Consider the following 22,719-nt stretch of genomic DNA (forward strand, 5'->3'; position numbering starts at 1 on the left):
GTGGTAATAAACGGAAGAAGTACAGTATACAGAAGAAAGTATAGGTAAGTTTCCAAAGTGGCATCACAGTTTGTGAAAATAAGAAGAGTGACGTTATACGGACACATTAAGAGAATGGCTGAAGAAAGACTGACGAAGAGAATATTCAATTATTTCGACAGAAATCCCAAAACACAGATGGCATGGATCAAGGAGGTCGGAAGAGACATGGAAGAAATGAAAATTGTCAGAGAGGATGTGGGGAGAAGACAAGAATTCAGAGAGCAAATTAGGAAATTCAAGGGTTTTCAAGAAAAGCCAAAAAAGAAGACTGGAGATAAGTGGACGGAGGAAAGAAAGAAACAACATGTAGAAAGAATGAAAGAGAAGAAAGAAGGGAGAGGAACAATCATAAGTTATTTCACGTAGTGCATAGTCGGCCAAAATCGAAAGAAGATGAAGAAACAAATATTAGCATCAAAAAATTATTATCACTGGCGGATTTGTTTGATGCCTGTTCAATTCCATTGTGACCAATGCATTACCACTACAGTTACCTACTTATCTGGTGGTAACATGTACCTACCTACCTACATGTGTTGGAATTTAAAATTTAAATAACTGTATCCTCAGTACCTGTCATCAAGTTTCACAAAACACACAAGGAACGTAAAAAGAAATGAGAAAAACAAACATTGGATTGTTTTTTAACTTACCACGTACGTAGTTTTTGAAGTTCTGCGCAGTGGGGTGGTATTTGGTTTCTAGACCGTAGAATTCCGGTGAATTATCTAAGTAGGATTGAGGTTGATGACCAGTTTCTAATGAATGATAATCCTGGTCTTCGGGAGGATAAGGATGTGTTAAAACTAAGTGGGCTTGTTCTTCGTTGGTCAACGAGGCTAAGCTATCTAAACCTTCAAAATTTCCCGTTTCCCCAGACGATGGCGGTGGACACGTACTTCTATTAAACCCTGCATCAAACAAATTTACTACATTAGCATGGCCTTTCATCAGGAACATATAGTACAGACTTATGTTCTTATTTGATTAATAAAGAAATCACGTACCGTCTTTGAGATGCTGGTAAGGACTTCTCTGAAAGCTAAGGAAACTAGAATTTGGGCCTGGCGGGGGTGGCGTCCCGTTCTCTCTGATATCATCAGATGACGGTGGACACGCAGGACTTCTACTCAAATGGCCATAACCACCTGAAAAACAATAGAAAATACGTCAGACATCAACAAAAAAAAAACCTATGGATAGATTTAGGTGAACAAATCTATCATGTCATTGGGTGGGTAAATGAAAAAATAAAAAACCATGAAGGCTCCGCGAATGGACCACACCAAGGTAACTCGATTGTGAGCCAACATTTTGCGCAGTAGGTACTCATTAGCTGCGAACAAACACAGCCAACGTGACTCAGGCAAAATAAATATATGTTCAGACAATGTCAAGCGGATTTAACAATAGACGCGGACCCGATTAGAGAGTGAGAGATGTCTGCGATCTGTGTGTGCGCTGTGTTCCAGTTGGAGCTCAGAGAGATCCGCCTCTCAAAACTTTCCGCTAATTGGATGTAGGATGCCGCCCACCTAAACATCGTTGGTCCTTTGGATTTGTTTTTCCGTTATCTGCTCAAACAATGAACGTAAAATGCGCAATAATTAATCTCCGCTCCGCGTCCAAGGCCTTCAATTATAACGTGGATTATAATTTTTCATGCCGCATCGAAGTGGCTGAAACGTACAGTGAGCGACGCACAAAATTGAACCTAGTGGATGTATCTACACCACACTAGGTATAGAATGCAATGCAAATTAATTCTGCGGTAATAATGATACAATCTGCTTCTGGAAGAACTTTTCCGATACGTAGGTTTAATGAATGAATTATTATAGGAAGTTGTAGGTATAACTATAAATAACTAAGTATCTATCAATTTATTAATCGGCAAACCATCAGGCACATCCGGCCTATACAAAACTGTTCTCTAACATTTGTTTGTTGTTTAATATTCAACTGCAGCGGCCCTGGAGGATGTCCGGTATAACTTACATTGATAGACATGGTTCAGACCAATAACCCATATAAATAACTTTGCATTTGCAATAGACAAATATTTTGGCAACCATTACAAAACCCGCGATTCTCATTACCCAGAATTGTAGCGAATTGAGAACAGAATATCATCTTTTCATAAAAATAATAAAGTAATAGATACAAGTCTAATGAATGCGATTTAAATCCTTTTCCACTTGCGGCATTCGTGGTGATGATCGAATGAGACAAGGCTTTTATGCTTCTAAGCCTTTTGTGTGCCTTATGGGGTCCATGCGAGGTTCTGTGTGTGCCTAACTGCGTAAGAACCCTAATACCTGCCCTACACCCAAAATTCTGGTCGGACCCTATGACTTCGCTGATACTCCCCGTTCAGACATTCTCTGAATATTCCATTATATTCCGTATTTCGCTCACGTTTAACACACGATGAAAAGAGTATTAGAAAAAGGATCGATCTTGCATTATAATTACCAATCAGCTTATATGATATTATTAAATGTATTTTGCGTAAATATATCTAGTTAATACGCTGTCGAATTGATGATTTATACAGGCATTAAGCGGAGATTTATTTTCCAGGTGAGAAGCAACTGGACGTGCTACATATAGGCAGCTAATTATTTAAATTATTATTAACAGCATGCTCGGTTTAATATGCTACATGTATTTTACCACTGGATGCAGTCCTGTGTAATGGTTTCGACCATATCAGGCGGCACATGAAAGTCCGAACAATGAAGGCGTATAATGCGTAGATACTTATACTACTACCAAACCTATGTAACTGGACATAGATACTTACTAGATACGTACGGTTACGTAAAGGCAAGACAAAACGTTTACTAATCAGAAAATATCGGAATTTTCTACTTTTATTTATATGGTAAACGTGTGGAATCATCAATCTACTTGAAAATACCTCCTGTAGATACTCAGAACAGAATAGGAGAACAGAGGACTCTATGGATATCAATAAAAAATAGACGAAATAGAGTATTTTCAAACGGATTTGCTTCATCGAGCCCCCATAAGGTAGATTTAACTGTAAGTTTATACATGTGATAGGTTTGTTCTTAAGACCATCTATATGAAAAATCCATAAGATAATCCTCATCATTTTCGCATCACTACTTATACTACTATATCGGCATGCCCCCCCATTAATCACAAGAGGCCTGGACCTCATTAACCTCATGAGGCCCGCACGCTGCATTGGGCATACCCCTATAAACTCTAGTCCGTTGGTAAGATTTTCATGAGGAATCTACGGGAAAATCCCTATATCGGCATGCCCCTCATTAAAATCACATGAGGCCAGCACGTTACATTGGGCATACCTTATAAATTGTAGTCGGGATTATTTTTGGTAGGATTTTCATGAGAAATCTACGGGGAAATCCCTGTATCGGCATGCCCCTCATTAACCACATGAGGCCCGCACGCTACATTGGGCATAGCCTATAAATTCTAATCTGGTTTTTTTTGGTAGGATTTTCATGAGGAATCTACGGGGAGATCTCTATATCGGCATGCCCCTCAGTAACCACATGAAACCCGCACGCTACATGGGACATGCCCCCTATAAATTCTAGTAGGAATATGGACAACTGAGTTTTAATTTTGTACAAGTCTTTCTCGATCGGTATACTTATATAAGTATTATGTAAGTAATAAACGAATAACAAGCAAGTAATTCCAGAAGCAGTTTAAATAAATCGTCTTAACTATTAAATGTCACTAAGATAATCACGAATACACAACACAATTCGAAGCAGATATGTATGTATGTATGTACATTGCACGTAGTGCATACACTTGTCCGACAATTTAAGAGAGAAATACCACTGCTCCTTTGACCGTAACTTTGCTCGCTTACATTCATTAAAGACAGATTAATTAGATACAGGGTATTCAAATTACACCTATTGATAATAATCGGAGACAACCACAGACTCGTCTATATGAAAGGGCTAATCGTTGAAAAAGCTCAATCGATTTCGATGTGCGAACAAAGTCAAGGAGTAAAAGCTAGAAGATAATAAAACTGATGACCGGTTAAGTAAACTATGTTGCACACCCTGTACAGGTATAGGTACTCGTATCTAAGACGCACCATCAGATGATAGGTGCGTTTGGAAAAGGATAACATTAATTAAAATTTCTTCGGTATGAATCTTGCGCATAGAATATCCTTCTAATACTCTCGCTGCTAATTATGCTAAAGATTAATTCCATTCATATGCAAAATTCTAATGCAGCTACCATCAGAGCTCGATCTTACGCGAATGTAACTAACTACATACCAATCATGAAAGCTAGGCATAATTTAAGGATAGGTGTGTAAGATATGTAAGTGTAACAAAGTCAGAAGAGCATCTCAATCGTCAGCCTGATATAATAAATTTTTAAGAGTCGCTCATCAGGAATTTCAAAAATATTATTTAAACTTCCTGCCGGCTACTAATGCTAATGGGCAGACAGTTTTTTTCAAGTTTTTCAGACATAGGTAGATATTTTGTACACTGAATTGCAAAGCTGAAAGATGAAAGATGAGAAAGACGAAATAAAGTGAAAGATTATTTATGTGAAGTATTAATGCAACAACATTTGCCTGAATGATACAAAGATACCAAAGGAAAGCTTTGACCAGAGTGGCAGGCAGATCCGGACTCGAACCGAGATGCGATGTCCTCCCGAAGGCTAAATTAAATCTAATATAGACCTCTATAGTCCCTGTCAACTTAGATTATCGAAATATAGCACAGAGGAAGGTCTCAAAGCATAAATGTATCTAAAAAAACCTGAAAACCTTTTGCACTAGATTAGAGCATAATTATTTTTCTTTAGGCATTTACAATCACTAAGAAAACAATCGAATTTCTTTGATCTTTCACACGGTACCCGAAATCCCTGGTATTTCGCCGGTCAGAATGAGCTTTTCTGAATTAAACATTTTAACAGTAAAATTTGCAAACATCTCGGTAATTCTCAATCCAACAACTCCCTTGTTTTGAGTATTTTGAAGTTGAAAATACTCATTGTAGATAGATATAATTCCACAACCACTAAATAAGAGTTCTCTTAGCTAAACACAATTTCGAATTGTGGTGTTACCGGCGAATAATGAGGATACCGTGGATAGAGAAGGTTAGAAATGAAGAGATTTTAGAAAGAATAGGAAAACAGAGGACTTTATGGAAGCTGTGTTTTCTTCCGGGCTTTTTGGCCGTGGTCCGTGGAATCTTACTTTTCCAAACGTTTCGCCGTTCTTTGCTGACGACATCTTCAGTGAACAAAGAACGGAGAAACGTTTGGAAAAATAAGATTCCACGGACCACGGCCAAAAAGCCCGGAAGAAAACACAGCATCGATATACGTCGGCCGTGAAAGCCTACGAACTACTTAGAGTGACTTAGGCGAGATAGGTTGGTAGGACACCTTCTCAGGCATGAAGGTCTAGTCAGAGACGTATTAGAAACAGATAGAGGAATAGACATAGACTTAGATTAGATTACTGTTTGCAAAAATAGTTAAGGTTGTTCTAGTTTTGGAGAAATCCGAAAATTAGCTCAGGATAGGAAAGAGTGGAGGTGCGTGTCCAACCAGTCTTAGGACTTACGACCTTATGATGATGAGGATAAATTGTAGAAAGCTTGGCTTGGACTTTATCCTAGTATAGAACCTCTATATGCAATCCACATTAGGACCTTAGAATGAATCCCTAAAATTTTTCAACCTTTTCATATCCTCGCAATATATCAGAGGTTAACTTGCTTCTAGTTGGGAGAATAATAAGTATACAATAATCAATAATTATTTTGTCGCAAACATCCACTAAAGGTTTCAACTGTTTAGCTGCTGCAATTGTTATCCCAAAGCAATATAAATTATTCTTAAAGCAATTATGTAGGTATGAAGTATAGCTAATAGATGTTTAGTTAATTAAATACTTATTATATAATCATCGGTATGGGTAATTAGACGGAGCAAAAAAACTCCTTTAAGTCCGGATTTCCTGCTCAATCTGAGGTTGAATCGAATCTCAGACTTCGCCAAACAAAAGAGTTTTCCTTCACAGCCTTTTGCCATTTAAGTTACTAATTTACCCAAGGCGTAGTAATTAAAAAAAAAAAAAAAACAAACAAAAGTCAAGCATGTAAAAATTGTCCATTTTCAGATGTGACATTCGTTTTTAACGTATTATCCGTTCTCAGGAGGTTGATTACAACACGTATTACTTAAGGGTGCCCGTAAATCATGTAACGTAAAATTCATCAACTTTTGACCTAACTTCCCCTACGTGAGAAGAACGTAACGCCTAGCATGGCGCGATTCCTCTTCGGAATATCGTTGCTTAAGGCGTACATTGTAGTTTTTAGGTTTGGATTTGGAAAATAAATATTTTTATTTTCAATATTAATTTACTTTTAATGTTTAGTGTCACATTACCAAACAACGGAAATTCATCTACCGAATGGCGGAGTTATTCTAACTTTTCAGTTCTTAAATAGTACTGAATTCCAAACTTTGACCTGGGGGTCACGTGACTTTGTAAATATTGTAAATAACTAAAAATATATATAACAAGGATTGCTCTATTCCCCGGATAGCCTGCGTCCGTCTTTGGTTTATACTTCGTCCCTATGTAATTTGGTGGTCCATGATTAGGGTTGCCACCTTTTCAGGCTTTACATAAAGTATTTCTCGACTAAATGGTTCAAAAAAAAAGTACTCAGTATAAAAATAAAGTATTTTATTTTTTGTTTTTAAAAACATATTTTTTGTTACACCTAGCAGCCAGTAACAAATTGCTGTCGCTCTTAAATACATTAATAGCCTCTAAACATGGCAAACAAAGATTTAAGTAAACTAAAAGTTCAGTTTTAATTAGTTTTAATGAAGCTTTATTCCTGTCGTACCGCCACTTTGCGTTCATAACAGAGAATACTCTTTCTGTAAATGCTGAAGAGGCCGGAACGGACAGCAAAAGTGACACTACTTTGAACAGATTTGGGAAATCAGGTTGTTCCGTACTTAGAAACATTCTTAAAAATATTGTATTGTGCAATATTATTGATGTAAAAGTACTCTGAATTTCGAATAATCGCTTACAAAATTACGATGTTTACTTAAGGCCTTAAATAAAATATTTTTGCGTACTTTATGTGTCTTGTAAAGTATAACGTACGCACAGTCGAAATAGAGTACAATACTTTATAATAAAGTACGGGTGGCAACCCTATCCATGATATCTGGCAAAAAATTATCGACTTGTCCGATTTTTTATTTTTTACACACCTAGATGTAGATGCTTCCTTTCTAATTTACTAACTAAAAGATACGCTTATCTACACTATTAAAATAATAATAATAATAAAGAAATGGGCTCGTAGTAGCAGGGTCTGCTCTACTATATGTACAGCATTGATAAGTTGCAGAAGCGGGTTTACCACGTTAAAAATACAAACTGGTGTTTAAGACAGGTGCTGGTGCAGAGTCTCAAGAAGCACCTGCCGCCTGATGCCTGTGTACCTCGACGACTAACTTAACGTTACGTTCTTCATATCTGACCAGAGAACGAAGCCAACGTCTAAAAAGACCTTGCTCGGTGTTACAGGTACATACACTTATGCATATACAGATGATATTATCATCGGGTGTAAGACCTCAACCTGACCGCTTTCTAACTTGGTGTACAGGGCGAGTAAATTATGAAGTGAGATAAGACACAATCATCGTCGTATTAATCTTAAACGAAACATCCCATAGAGAAACATTAAATTTCTTTATAGGGTTGAAGTAATATTCACTCAGAAGTAGTTTAGATTTGGTTGGGTTTGGTTAGGTTGGATTATAAATATTTAACGAAATTATTTTGTAATCTAATGTGTAAATAACGTAGGTAACATAAATAAGTATCGAAATTCAATCAATCACATGGTCAGTTCAGTAGTATGGTTAAGGGCAAAAAAACATTTTTAAGAAAATCAGAATAGTTTATAATCCGAAGCCGACCCTGTGCGTAAATTGGCAACATAAATATACTGAATAGCGTAGTGCGATGAAAACTCTGCAACTACATGGATGGAGAATGTAAACATTGCCGATTATCGAACGTCTAACATAAACGTAAACACTTTAATACTACACATAATGTTTAGACTACAAAAGAAAAAAAAAATGAAAGTCGATTTTGATAATTACCAGCTGATTGAGTAGAGCGTTTCGAACCGTATTTCTTTACCAGGACCGGAATTGAATTTACCTGTACTTAAAACTACGTTTTTCTAGAAAACAGTTAACTTTTTAATATACAAATTTTTACTTAATATAAAACCGGCTCTATTACCTCCTGCAAGCTCGGAACTTATTTCAGTTACACCCTGTATGTCATGTGACGAATGTTGACAAACCAATTTTGATATACAAGTTTTTTTGGCTTTAAACTTTTTAGTACTTATACTAAAATTATAAAAGAAATAGCTGAAGCACTTAATCCTAAATAGTGAAATTTAATTTCTCTAGACAAAAATTTTTAATCGTTTCAAAACAAAGTTTGAAATAAAATTTTTCGCCCTTTTGCAGATTGTCTCTTATTTTATTAATTCTACTAAATATAGTCATCAAAAGGTAGATAAGACATATTGTGGTTATTCTGAAAAAACATGATGAAAACCAACTTACCAGGATTTCATTGATTTAAAGGATCAAACATTTTGGCACATAAAAACCCCTTTTCCAATACATACTAGACTAATAAAATGTCCAGTTGATGAGATTGAATTTTTGTTATTTCTGATAGTGATGGTAGAAAGTTACTTTATAATAATTTGAAGATGCACATGATGTTAATAAAAAGTAAAGTAAACGAACACCCTGTGGAGATGGAGCCCTGGAACAGCCCTGTTTTGTGGATATGAAGAATTCACGGTTAGAATGGAAATTGCGTTATTTTTACATGGAGATTGTTATCATTTAACGCCGTAATCTGTTCGCAACCCCAAGATAGTGGATTCAAAATGCAAGGTGCACCGTTGCTACCCTTGTCCACAATTTTATTTATGCAGCTTGCATTTTTCTCACTTCCAAACGTAACTTTAACTCGTAAATACAGTGACGACACGACAGGATATTTACGACCTGCCTACGTGTTGGAGGCCGTTTGGTCAAGATTATAAAATACCGTTTGAAAAGCAACGCATGTAACGGCACTTTTGGTCCTGGAAGGTCCTCAGAGAGAACAACACTGTGAAAAATGGGTCATCGTCCAGTGAATATTAATAGATTGAAAGTTTTGCTATGTTCTACGAATTGAATATATTAACTACAATCATCATCATTATAAAGGCGTCAGTCCTAAGGCTGGTTGCACAAGCACCTCAATTCTTTCCTATCCTGAGCTAATATTCGCAGTTTTCTAAAACTAGAACAACCCACATCCTTAACTATTTGCGAACAGTAACCTAATCTAGGTCTACCTCTACCTGTTTTAACTCCCATTTCTGCCTCTAATGTATTTCTGATTAGACCTTCATACCTGAGGTGTCCTACCAATTTATCTCGCCTATTGTTATTGACTTCCCAGAGTCCTATTTTCTCTTATTTTATCTAATATCTATTCATTTCTAACTTTCTCTATCCACGGTATCCTCATCAATCGCCTGTAACACCACATTTCAAAAGCTTCTAACCTTTTCTGTTCCGCCGTGCCCACCGTCCATATTTTGCACCCATACAGGGCCGCAATTCAAACATACACCTTTAAGAATTTTTTTGAATTTCTAAATTAACCATTCGCGAGCATAGAAGTAACTTCGAGACGTAACAGTACCTAGCATTTTCTAAAAAGAAAAAGAATTGGAAGAAATGATTGTTAAGTCGGTTTTAAGAAAACGGAATGACCATTAATAGTTTTGACAGTACCCTAAATTTTAAGTGCAACTAAAAGAAAAAAATAAAAACGATTGGTTGGAGTAATTTATGAAATACTTTAAGAAAAAAAGCAAATTTCACCCAAATCGGTTCATTGGTTTAATTGGTAATAAACTGTGCAATCAATGCAAACGCCCGACCTGCGCGGCTAATCGCAACATCTTTTTATTTTCATTTTTTCCAGACTTTAACCTTAGGTACGACTGAAATAGCGGCGATTTCTTTCATCAAAAACTCGATTTCGAATTTTCGAACAGAGTTGCATTACATTCTCACAAAATCGGCTGTACGTTCGTTCGATATGACAATAAACCGAATTAATGTTTTCAACGTTTGTGTTTTTGATCTCCACTATTAAATTATTATGATCGACAAATTAAACATTACGACCCGTTACTTGGCAATGTTTACGATTGGTTCGAAATAAACATGGAGCATGGATGAAAAAAATGCGTTTTGTGTCCCGTGAAAATTGAAATACCTTAAATCGTATGTTGAAACCACCCACTACCTATGTAAACCGTAAATCTATAAAATTTTATTCCGACTTCTTTCGTGCATACAATTTTAAATTTGGCAACGTACCAACACGTCAAACGTGCACCGAGCACGTTGCCAAACCAGCAGCTGGCTAGATCTCGGCAGGCGACGTAGCTTCTACTGATCTACTAAACTTATGTCCAAAAAAATTTTTTATACATATCTACAACACCAACACATGTACGAAGTAGTCCAGTGTTCCTGTTTGATGATGCAGCTATCATGGTAATGTAAATGCGTCCTTTGGACCAGCCTAATGGGGTTGGTAGTTGGAACCCTAGCTGCCTTCTCTCAAAATTCGAGTAGGGCATATCTATTTCAATAAACAGAACGTCTTCACATAAAGAAGACATACCTACAGCATATCTATCGTTTAGAATTTATATGTCCCATGTAGCGTGTGTGCCCCATGTAGCAAGGAAGAGGCACGCCAACAGAGAAGTGAGATATCATCATCATAAGGTCGTCAGTCCTGGACACGTACCTTTACTCTTTCATATCCTGAGCTAAACTTCGCATTTCCCTAAAACTAGAACAACCGACATCCTTAACTATTTGCGAACAGTAATCTAACCTAGGTCTACCTCTACCCCTCCTAACTCCTGCTTTTGCCTCTAATATGTCTCTGACTAGACCTTCATGTCTGAGAAGATGTCCTACCAACCTATGTCGCCTATTTTTTATTGAATTCCATAGAGTCCTCTGTTCTCCTATTCTTTCTAATACCTCTTCATTTCTAACCATTTCTACCCACGTTTTCCTCATCATTCGCCTAATAACACCACGTTTCGAACGCTTTTAACCTTTTCTTTTCCGTTGCGCCCACTGTCCATGTTTCGCACCCGTACAACGCCGCGCTCCAAACATACACCTTTAACAACCTTTTCCGAATTTCTAAATTAACCATTCGCGAGCATAGAAGTGACTTCTTTTTATTAAAGGCAACACGATCCTGCGCTATTCTCTGCTTTATATCTCTACTACTCCTTCCGTCCTGACTTATATGACTTCCTAGGTATCTAAAATCAGCCACTCCTTCTAATTTTTCGTCTTTTATCTTTATATTCGCTCTTTCCCTACTTTTTTTCCCTTGCATACCAGTAATTTAGTTTTACTTTTATTTATTTTGATACAGTACTGATCTGTCAGTACCGCTTCCATGTTATTTAAGCTATCTTGAGGTCCTCCTTGCTAGATGCTAATACTGTCATATCACTTGCAAATCTAAGCATACTAATCCTTTGCCCCTGTACATCTATCTCTACAGTTATATGCCTTATGAATTTTTCCAAGGGATATTATGCGACAACCTAACCTAAGACGTGGACAACCCTAACATTATCATCTATGTGGGGCTTCGATTAAGCAAACATCAAACAAAGAAGCATTTTTTACGTAAAAATTTTTAGCTAACTGCTAGTGGGCCGTATTTCAATATTAGCAGACGGTTTTCCCAAGGATGGCCACATGCAGCAGTTATACTGTGGTACCAATGAGACAAATGTTTTATGCTCTTTGAGCGCCTTACAGGCAGAATAAATGGGGCCCAAGCAATTTGGATAACCTCGCTGGGACTCTATATTTGTTCTATCAAATCTGTATTGAATTTAATATTGAAATAAAACATTTGCGTCAACTTTTTGTATAATTTTGCCTTCTGTTCCTGTACGTTGGACGTTGGATGATTAGAAAACGCAAATGTGTGTTTGTCAGATACGTATACGGCGTGCGTGTATAAAAAAGGACCCCATTAAACGAAAGAAGGTGTATGGATAATTCTTTTTTTCGATCGAGAACAGACGTGGAGCAGCACGCGCCCGATCACAACAGGTGTTCGAACATAAGGCAGACAGACGGAGTGCACACACGGCAAGAAGAAAGACGGGGGCCCAGCTCCAAACCTGCTACCAACTAACTAACGAACTATGCAATAAAACTTTTCTTTTGTTAGCCGACAAACGCAATCTTTTTAGGTAATATGCAGCGTATAGTGCTGTCTTTTATATTGTAAAATTCTGTCTTATTAATAACGTGCGTACAATTACAATATCAGTCATACCAACAATTGACTTCTTATCAGATCAACGTCGGTTGCTCCTGATGGTAGCTGCAAGATTCGCAAAAGGGTAAAAAAACAACTGAAAATGGACATCCCACATACTAATGATCGTCTGCTCTTTACAAAATCGTCTAGGTTTTCCTGGCATGTTAGATGTCAAAAATTCCTTGATGACCAAGTCATAATTTAATAAAAATTAAAGTGATCAGATATCAGAACAATATTTGAATTAGGATCTTTTAAATTGAATGTAGTTAAGACTTTCATCGCCATATATAGGGTCCTCAGTTCTAAGATATGTACACATTCACTCATTCCAATCCTGAGCTAATCTTCGCATTTCCTTTCAGTAATATCATCTAGGCCTTCCTCTACTCCTCTTAACTCCTATTTCTGCTTCTAATGTCTCTAATTAGCCCTTCATGCCTGAGAAGGTCACCTATTTCTTATTAATTTCCACAGCGCTTTCTGTTGTACTCTCTCTTGTACCTCCTCATTTTTATCCATCTCTTTCCATGGTATTCTCATCATTCGCCAGTAACACTACATCCGTACAGGAACTTCATGCTTTTAGAGAAGCTAACAACATGAACTTTCAAAAGAAGGTTCTATAGTATAGCATCTGATAATCTGCTTTCAAGAGTATAAGCGTTTAAAAACGTAACTGCTGCAGTTTGCGCTCGCCCTAGTGTTTTATCAACACCCTCTTTTCGTCAGCTGCACCGCGAAAAGAACTACTGTCGCGATGTATTTCTTATATATGTATGTATGTCTGTCTAACAAAGTACATGTGTCTTTGTTATAATTGACCGAGTTCGGCTATCGACCCTTAAAAAACATATGAAAGCCTTACATAGATGTAACCACCCAAAACATTTTTCCCTTTTTAGACACACCCTTACAAAAAACACTTCCGCAGACAATGCCTCAAGGATTCTTTAAAAGAAACATGTTAATATTAACAGTGGTAATGCTAAGTTTTTAATACACAGTAACAGTTGATTAATGGAGTAATTCAGTTATAAAAATTAAAATGTACGATATTCAATGATGATGGTGGTCAGTGTTCTCAATCATTGCCGACTCATTATTTAAAAACTCATTATTCCGCTGAGATGCCACTGTACAACATCAGGCCGCTTACGTAAACGATGCGCGACTGTCTCTTATTCAACGTTGAGGCAGAAGTAGAAACTTCCTTGTCTTGTACATACGTACAGAGTCGAGGGCCCATTTCCTTAGAGGAAAGAGTTGCGAACGTTGACGCCATTAAGGTCATGAAAACTTTACCGAGTAGATAATAAATAGGAATAACGAGATAATTTAATTGGAAATAAAGACCAAGTGTCTAGGAATAAAATTAATAAAAGTTAATCAAAATCCAGGACGCAGGACGTATTTTTATTGCTTTAATTATGCAGGTATAGATAGCTACATATTAAAAGAAAAATGTTTCAACTTTAATTAATAATAATTTACTCATATTCATACCTCTTTGGTATAGTAAGTGATATTTTAAAGTTGTTTTCTTAAATAGGTAACTTTAACTGTAGGGGTATAACTAATCACCCCACGCGGTCGGGTGATGTAGGTAGGGTTGCCACCCGTACTTTATTATAAAGTATTGTACTCTATTTCGACTGTGCGTACGTTATACTTTACAAGACACATAAAGTACGCAAAAATACTTTATTTAAGGCCTTAAGTAAACATCGTAATTTTGTAAGCGATTATTCAAAATTCAGAGTATTTTTACATCAATAATATTGCACAATACAATATTTTTGAGAATCAAATTAGGGAAAAAAATTGTAACAGCAGCATCACTTTCAAAGAAACATACACTACAGAGAAATGGCAAGCCATATTTACGGAACAACCTAATTTCCCAAATCTGTTCAAAGTAGTGTCACTTTTGCTGTCCGTTCCGGCCACTTCAGCATTTATAGAAAGAGTATTCTCTGAATAAAGCTTCATTAAAACTAATTAAAAATGCAATTTGTTAGTTTCTGCTAGGTGTTACAAAAAATATGTTTTTAAAAACAAAAATAAAATACTTTATTTTTATGCTGAGTGCTTTTTTGTTTAACCTTTTCGTCGAGAAATGCTTTATGTAAAGCCTGAAAAGGTGGCAACCCTAGATGTAGGTCCATCGTTAGGTGTTTGTTTCCCGGTTTTCACAGAAAGTAGCTTATTAGTGTCCTAAGTGCGTCCCTGGCAATATACGCATGCTATAACACACAATTCACAATAACTAAACGTAAGCATTGTTTTTTAACACAGTTGCGACATAATAAACAGATTGACAGTTTTATTATAAGCGAATTTCACTGGATATTATCTTTTTTTAGACGCTTCATGTTTCGAAATTACGGAATTAATTGCTCTTCAATAAACTGTTATCGTAAAATATATAACAGTACCTAAACGTTGGCTGGATAATTTAAAACATGATAGCTGATATATGTATCTATATGAAAGGAAAATATCTGAGTGTAGGTATACGTATGTCTAGCGAGCAACCTATGCATATGATAAGTATCTATCCAGAAAATTAATTAATGAATGGAATGCGAGTAATACGTAAAATTATTACTATCGTTGACGCGTATTTATTGCAAGCAACAAAATCGCTCGCGCTGCACCGCATTAAATCGCGTTGCATTGCAATGAAGTTATGCAAAACTTTCCGCATCGCGCATTCAAATCACGAACGAATAGTGGTATGTGATCTTCTCATTACGAAATGATTAATGCCACTTATTATCGAGGGGCTTAAATAAAAATCGGTCTAATAAGATCAGCTATGTATGCACATGAACCAAGCAACGAACTATAACGCAAATTGCGTTGAATGAATAAAGGAAAGTCTGCTTTGTATCAGCGATTTCTGCGAGATTCCGCGGTCAATATGTACAATCCATTTTTGTTGTATTTGAAAAAGGATAGAAGAGAAATAGTTCAAAAGTTTTTTCTTAATAAATCAATTAAGATTAAACCGAGTTTAGGTGCTTCACGGTGATGAAGACGAAGCTTGTTGGGACATCGATTAGAAAAACCCCTTAAAGAATTAATTATTTTGGATTCAGTAAAAATGCTTCAAGAATTTAACGCCTTTTTTTTTATATATCAATGAAATAATATTTCTCCATATTATCTATATAAAACAATATAATTTAAAATTTGTTGATAAATATTGTATAATAGTCATTTAATTTCTGTAATTGCGATCTCAAGGTAATTTCNTAAATAAGCATAAACAGGAAAAAATATATGTTATGATATAAAAAAACCTTGAATTATATACATAGAAGTCTATTTTTTAATTAAGGAAATAATTCTCAATGCTTTAATTATAAAAAAGGTTCAAACGAGGTAATAGAAAACAATACGTTAGGTCAATAAAAAAATTATCACAGTCACATTTCTTGAGTGATTTATATAATGCTCGCTTTGAAATTCGGTTCATTATTCTTAATTTTAAAAACCGATTTTCTTGGTAACCTTTTTTGAAGATTATAAAAATCTTGTCCCTTTAACTACTTCTTTCGCGGCCAGTAGGTGAACTGATGTTGTCCTGGTTCGGGTGTAAAGTCCATCGTCGGTTGTAGTTACTTCCTAACATTTCGCTAGTCTACATCCAGCATCGGAGATGGAAGGAGACCTTTGAAGAAGTTCGCCACTCGTCCTAGCGAAACGTTAGGAGGCAAGTCTAACCAGCGATGACCGAAATTAGGATAACATCAGTTCAAGCCATGGATAATCTTCCGATTAGGACTTATTCAACCGGGGGTGTCGAGCTTTGCCTTTTTGAAAAGCTTAGGTCAAGACCTTTCTAATGATACCACTTCCTACGCGCGGAAATGAAGTTGACCTTTGACCCGTTTTAGCAGCAAATGCTGAATTTAGGGCACCACCTACAACTTAGATTATCCATCCCCATCTCCCCCTTGGGAGTTCTTTTCATTTCCTCTGATAAAAAACTCGAAATAAGTATTTGTTGCTAAAATGGGTGAAAAAGGCATCACTTGATCCTCAAAATTCAGTGGGTACGAATCGGAAAATTAACTAAATCTTCATCATTACTCAATCATTATTCTATTATGATAACAAAACTAATTATTTTTAAATTTACCAAAGCTTCCATTTATTTTAGAAACCTCCTCCAATAAGACCGTGTATACATCAGATACCTACATGGGCATGAAAGCAGTTAACACTGTTTTAATCCCTCTTTCGCAGTCAATTGAGTTCGAACCGCGGAGGTTGAAACAACCAACTATAGGAAGTCTAGATAAAGGCAAGTAGCAAAAGAAACACAGTGGCAGCGCTGGTTAGTTTTCTTGCACGCCAATCTACATGCGGTCTCTCCATCCGTGGCAAACGAAGAATGCCGAACCATAATAACAGAAATAAATAATAATAAAATAGGTAGCAAGCTCAGCGGCACCACGGACCCACTGACGCCCGAAGAAACCATGCAGCAACCGCGCGCGGGCCGCCCGCCGCCCCGTAGCCCAGCATTATTCATAGCCATGCGTTTTAACGGCCCGACTCGCTGATAATAACTGTAACTAAGTAATTGTCGCACAGGTAATTATGTCGTCCGGTGCACTGGCAACGTTTACAAGCGACATTTTTATAAACGCCATCGCAACATGTTAACTGGATCCCGCGGTCAAGAACCATTAGCTATGTAGATATTTGTTATAATGAACAAACTTTCAGGAAAACAGTCGCAGATGATACATGAAGCATGACATTCCACAATTATTCTTAATTACTACTCGTACTACTACTACTACTACTACTACTACTAAATATTAAAATGGAAAAATAGATATAATTCAATAAAATTTTCAAAATTTAGGATTAGTGGTCAGATACATTTCCGAGACAAAATCTGTCAAATAGGTATCCGTTTGTAACAACATTAAATAACATTTGTTTCACAGAAGTCATACAATATTACTAAAATTATTTCAAAATTAAGAAGCTATTCAAAATTGCCGACGATTTCTACTTTTCTTCGGTAAGAAGCCTTTTTCAAGAAGGAAGTAAGTACTGAAATTGTTCCATTCTCTATGGTCTAAAAAAATGTATCCTTAAGAAAGATTGAGGAATTTTACACTTAGATATTTAAATAATATCACTGTGCACTGCTGCCCTTATTAACGCTTCAAATGAAGGATGTATAACTTCACATAGAAGAAAAATCACTGTACCTGATTTGTCCTTCGAGATGTGGGCCTTCTGATATTATTGCAGAAATGAATAAAGGGATGTGTTTCGATAACTTTTCCGTCAAGAAGTATCAAAATTGACCAATATTAGTTTACTTTTTTTTCAATTTTAAACATATTTATAATAGTCGACAAGCACCTGCATCGCTAGGTGCTTTAAACTTTTCAACCCCCATATCTCTCACAGCCTTACCTCTATGAGTACATGTATATATCACATCAACCATGTCGTCCGTTTAAACAATCGGGACGATGCTTCTGGAGCCATTCTAGAATATGGGAATGAAATAGATAGACTTGTACATTTTGGTAGCCCTCAACCTCTACATCCCTCCAACCACCGCCTCCAATGTGACTTTATGCATGAGATCGTAAATTCTAACCGATACGTCCAGTTGACGTTGTCAGCATTTATGTATGTGAACATTTTTACAAAAATGCCCCAGTCCGAACCAACAATTCTCGTTGTTATTGTTATTATTATTTATAATGAAGAAACGTTTTCTCGCAAACGATAATGAACATACAGAGGGACATGTAATTTGCTCGTTCTGCTACTTTAATTTTGATCGATCATGATGTAAAGTCACTCACAAGAGCCAGTAAGTAGTTGTTGCTGCTGTTGCAGGTATGTTTATTATCTGCTATTTCGTCCTGCAAAAAAATAGCTACAAGCGTCAGGGACGGCTCGAGCTTTTACGGAATTGAGATCGCGATTGAAGAGAGGATGAAAAGGAATTGGTTGAGTTACAGAGCCATCTAAAATTTAGATACTTTTAGTCGATTTTACAAGTTTAATAATACTGCAACATAAATAAGCATAAACAGGAACTCTCTCCAGTCATTTAGTATCATTGACAAAAAAAGAACTTCAAAAACACAGTGTCCAAATACAGGCAGTGTGTTTATTGGATGTTATTGAAGTATTTAGAGACATAATTTCGATGAACCGTTGAAGTTTCTCAAAAATTCACTTTTCTTGTTTTTGCTGCATCAGCAAAGGCATCAACAATATTGCAGTGGTGTATTTTACAGGTGGCCAAATTCTGTATAATATATAGGAACGATCTTTTCTCTAAAAAATTTGTCTCGATCTACTATTTAGTACAGACACGCAGAACTTAAAACTGATGAAATCTACTCTGTTAGTCTTCAGTCACTTTTTTAATTTCTGCTACGTATTTTTTCACATACTATAGCAGTTTCAATGGAACACGTTTGGAAAATGATTCAAATTGAAAATGTTCTATTAACATCATAATAAAATCTTTTCGGACTTTGGAAGAATAGTTAATAATGAGAATAGTTTTTAATGATTTTAGAAAGGAAAAACTCCCTTCACGTTCGACCGCTGGTCCTCGCCTAGAGTCGGCCCTGCCTACAGGTACTTATAAAATAATCGAGGAAGGACTTCAGGTTGTTTCGAAACGCTCACGTTCGTTCAATCCATACGTACCACGGGTACTCGCTATGTTATTATCGAGCCGCTGCAGAGGACCTCATTACATGTTGTAATATTTATTCGGTATCATGCGAAAATGCTTTGTGTAATCAAGGCACATTAATTAAACGGTACACGACAATTACTTTGCTTTTTAGATAAAGTCGTCGTCGTTAATACTTATGTACTCAGAAAAAAAGGATAATAGGGTTTCTGAAAGGACGGACAAGCAAAATTAGTTTTTCAAAAGGATCTAGTATTAATTTAAAATGCCATATAAGAGAATATAAAGGTAATACAAAATACATCAGTTGAATATCTGAAAACTTATTTAAGTCAATATAAAACAGCTATCTAATTGATCAATGTGGGCTTAATGTGGCGAATGGAGGAGAGCATGCCAATAGAGGGATTTCCCAGTAGATCCCTCATTACAACCCTCAACAAAAGAAATCAGCGATACTGAAGTGAGATAGGCCTTTATGAGTTTTCTAGAAAGATCTTACAACGTCATCCTAACATGTACCTATAACTTTAGAAACGAGTGGACAATCCATCATCTGCCCACGGGAATTCCCACATTACAACCCCTACAACTTATATGAGTTTTCCAGATGAATCTTATGAGGCATGCAAAGGAGTGGACAGTCCCACTGTCTGCTATTTGGGAATTCGATTAGGCAAATATCAAATATAAGGATATCTCAAAAACTCAAAAGATACGTAATTTGGGAAAACCTTCTAAATTAACTTAAAAAGAGTTATCTAATTGATCCCCAATTAAAATTTACACTGAACATGACTCATGTACTGTGTAGACCTCATGTGGTAAATGGGAGGATATGTCAATAGGGAGATTTCCCCATAGGCTTCTCATTGCTACCCCCGTAATAGAAATCAATGATATTGAAGTGAGAATGAAAGAAAAATCTTATAAGGGAGCCCTTACGTGTGTATGACCTTACAAAAAATTGGACAATCTATCTATTTGCCTTTTGGGAACTTTTTTTAGAGAAATTTATCGTAATCTGCTAGCAGGTCTTATATGAAAATTATCAGCTGGTATAATCTGATTGATTCTCCCATTTTTTTTTTAAAGCGGCTAGGGGGGTCACAAACACCACACGAGGCAATGTGGCCAACCTCGTTAAAGCCCTAGTTGACCGCCGGGCAAAACTCTTAAGTTTGATATAATAGTGAATACGTTGAAAGCAACTGTGAATTGAATGATTTAATTAGGCAATAGAATTTTTGGAATTTACAATACAATTAATTGGATATTTTATTCAGATTAAGGCACGAGTAAAAATAATAATAATAAATTAATTGTAATTAATTTTGAAATACATACATAATGTGTTTTACTTGCGCAACACGCCTCGCAATATCTAACGGCTTTATTAAGAACGGCCGTATATCAACCAACCACTTTTTGTTGGAATTATTAATCAACTAACTAATTCCAGCACTTTTATAAACAATATCTGTAATAAATCATTATTTATTATACTAACTAACTACGAATGTATTAAAAATTCAAACCATTAAAACGAGTCTTTTGTTTGACCATTACTGTATGTAGGTAGATCTAATGGTTACAACATTTGATGAGCGCTTTATAAAGACAGTTCTTTGATGTAAAGGTCAATTACTCTGTAGATGTTAGTACGAGGTGACGTAAGTAAGTATTTTTTTTTTTTAATTCCACATAATGGATTCCTTTTCCCAGGATGGATTACAACAGTAACGATTTTATTATGTACATACTAATAATAATCTACGTGAGTTGATGAATTAATTGTAAATTTTAATAGTGGTGGCTTAATGACAAGCATAAGAAACGCGCAGATGGAAGTATTAAAGCTGTTGTCTGTCAAATTGCTGAAAGCTTTCGCGACTAGTTGGTGAACTGATGCTGCCCTTATTCGGGTCTAAAAGCCGTCGTCGGTTGGAGTTCCTTCCTTCCTAGCACGAGTGGCGAACTTCTTCAGAGGTTCCTCTCCATCTCCGATGCTCTACGTCCTTTAGACCTGAATCAGGGCATCATCAGTTCACTGTTGATTGTGGTAATTTTATTAAAAAAACAAAAAGGAAAATCGATTACAATACGGTCTTATACATACATTATCATTCTATTATCGCAAATCGGTAAAGGACTTCACGTAGACCCTCGGAAAATCTTCAAGATACTTATAATACAGTTGGCAATTTTGTAATACTCAAATTGGTGGTAGATGATTATTTTATTTTAGTAAGTGCTACATCAACATCATAAGATCGTCAAGCCTAAAATTGGTTGGACACGCACCTCTACTCTTTCCTATCCTGAGCTCCCATTTGAAAAATCTTTTGTTAACAAGTAAAGCTAAGGAAACGTAGATATCTTATAATTTAATGTTTAATCATTTTTTTTATGAGTTCCTAATGCATTTCATGCTTTGTTTGTAGATATACCCATTCGTATACAGTAGACAAATTTTAAACACGAACAATAAGAATATTCATCCACATTTCTTACATTCATCTGAAGCAACTACCCACATCATACACACACTGTACTTCCGACCGAGAACATGTGTTACAGAACCAGAAAATGTATTTTTGTTTTGTGTATATTTAGTTAGTATATGGTACGACACCGGAAATATTTGACATTCAGGTTAATGTAGGTGGTTTAATAAAGAATTATGGAAAGGAATTAGATCATATTTCGGTGAGAAACCTGATGTTCATTTGAATATTCTAAATTTAATAAATGAAATATTTGAAGCGGCAAAAATAGGTGGATGCTCCGGGTAAATACGAAGCTGTAATCCTTTAAGGACAACGGGTTGCAAAAGAAGAAATGAGGCGGTTGCTTTTAACGAAGAAAGAGCAATCTTCTAATTAACTAGTATAGTACTAATTGTTCATCAGTAGAAAACGAATCTTAAATGAGGAAAAAAAATTAAATTTCTGAATAACATCCAAGTGGTGGATTCATATAATAAAATATTTTGATATCCAAAATGTTTAAACATACTTTGTCCAAAGACTAACTTTAATGGAAACTAAACTATGGGAGGTACCGTTGGTATTAGACATGGAGGTACTACAAAATTTTAAAAATGTGGTAAAGTGATATTTGAATTAAGTAGATAGATAAATATTTAAACATTGATTCTTTTAATTATAATTGTTAGATAATAAATTTAAAAAAAATAAAATTACCGCATAAGTTGTTTAAATTGTTAAGTAATGTTTAAAGATTTATACCAAAAAAGTGTCGATATCTCATCAAGAATGGCTAAATAACTCAAATTTAGGAGAAGGGTCGATAGAGACTTCTTAGGTCTAATAGTATTAACTACCAAACCGTAGTACTTCTACTACTAAAACTTCGGTTATCTCAAAATAAAGGCACATTATGTAAGTACTTGCGTATCCTTGAATTTGGATTTTCTTTTTAATTTTAGGAT

General features: G+C 35.8%; 1 protein-coding gene across 2 annotated transcripts in view; it reads right to left on the reverse strand.

The window, feature by feature from the left end:
- Window positions 1-22,719, reverse strand: part of LOC108735128 (protein c-ets-1-A) — a 235,407-nt gene that overhangs the window by 4,563 nt on the left and 208,125 nt on the right. For both annotated transcript variants that reach the window (XM_025977946.1, XM_025977947.1), the window contains exons 5-6: window positions 1,050-1,190; window positions 696-953 (exon numbers count right to left, since the gene is read on the reverse strand). In XM_025977946.1, coding sequence (XP_025833731.1) covers window positions 696-953; window positions 1,050-1,190 — 399 coding nt within the window. The remainder of the gene's footprint in view (window positions 1-695; window positions 954-1,049; window positions 1,191-22,719) is intronic.

The sequence above is a fragment of the Agrilus planipennis genome, unplaced genomic scaffold (genome assembly GCF_000699045.2).
Source record: "Agrilus planipennis isolate EAB-ADULT unplaced genomic scaffold, Apla_2.0 scaffold34, whole genome shotgun sequence".
NCBI classification, from domain to species: domain Eukaryota; kingdom Metazoa; phylum Arthropoda; class Insecta; order Coleoptera; family Buprestidae; genus Agrilus; species Agrilus planipennis.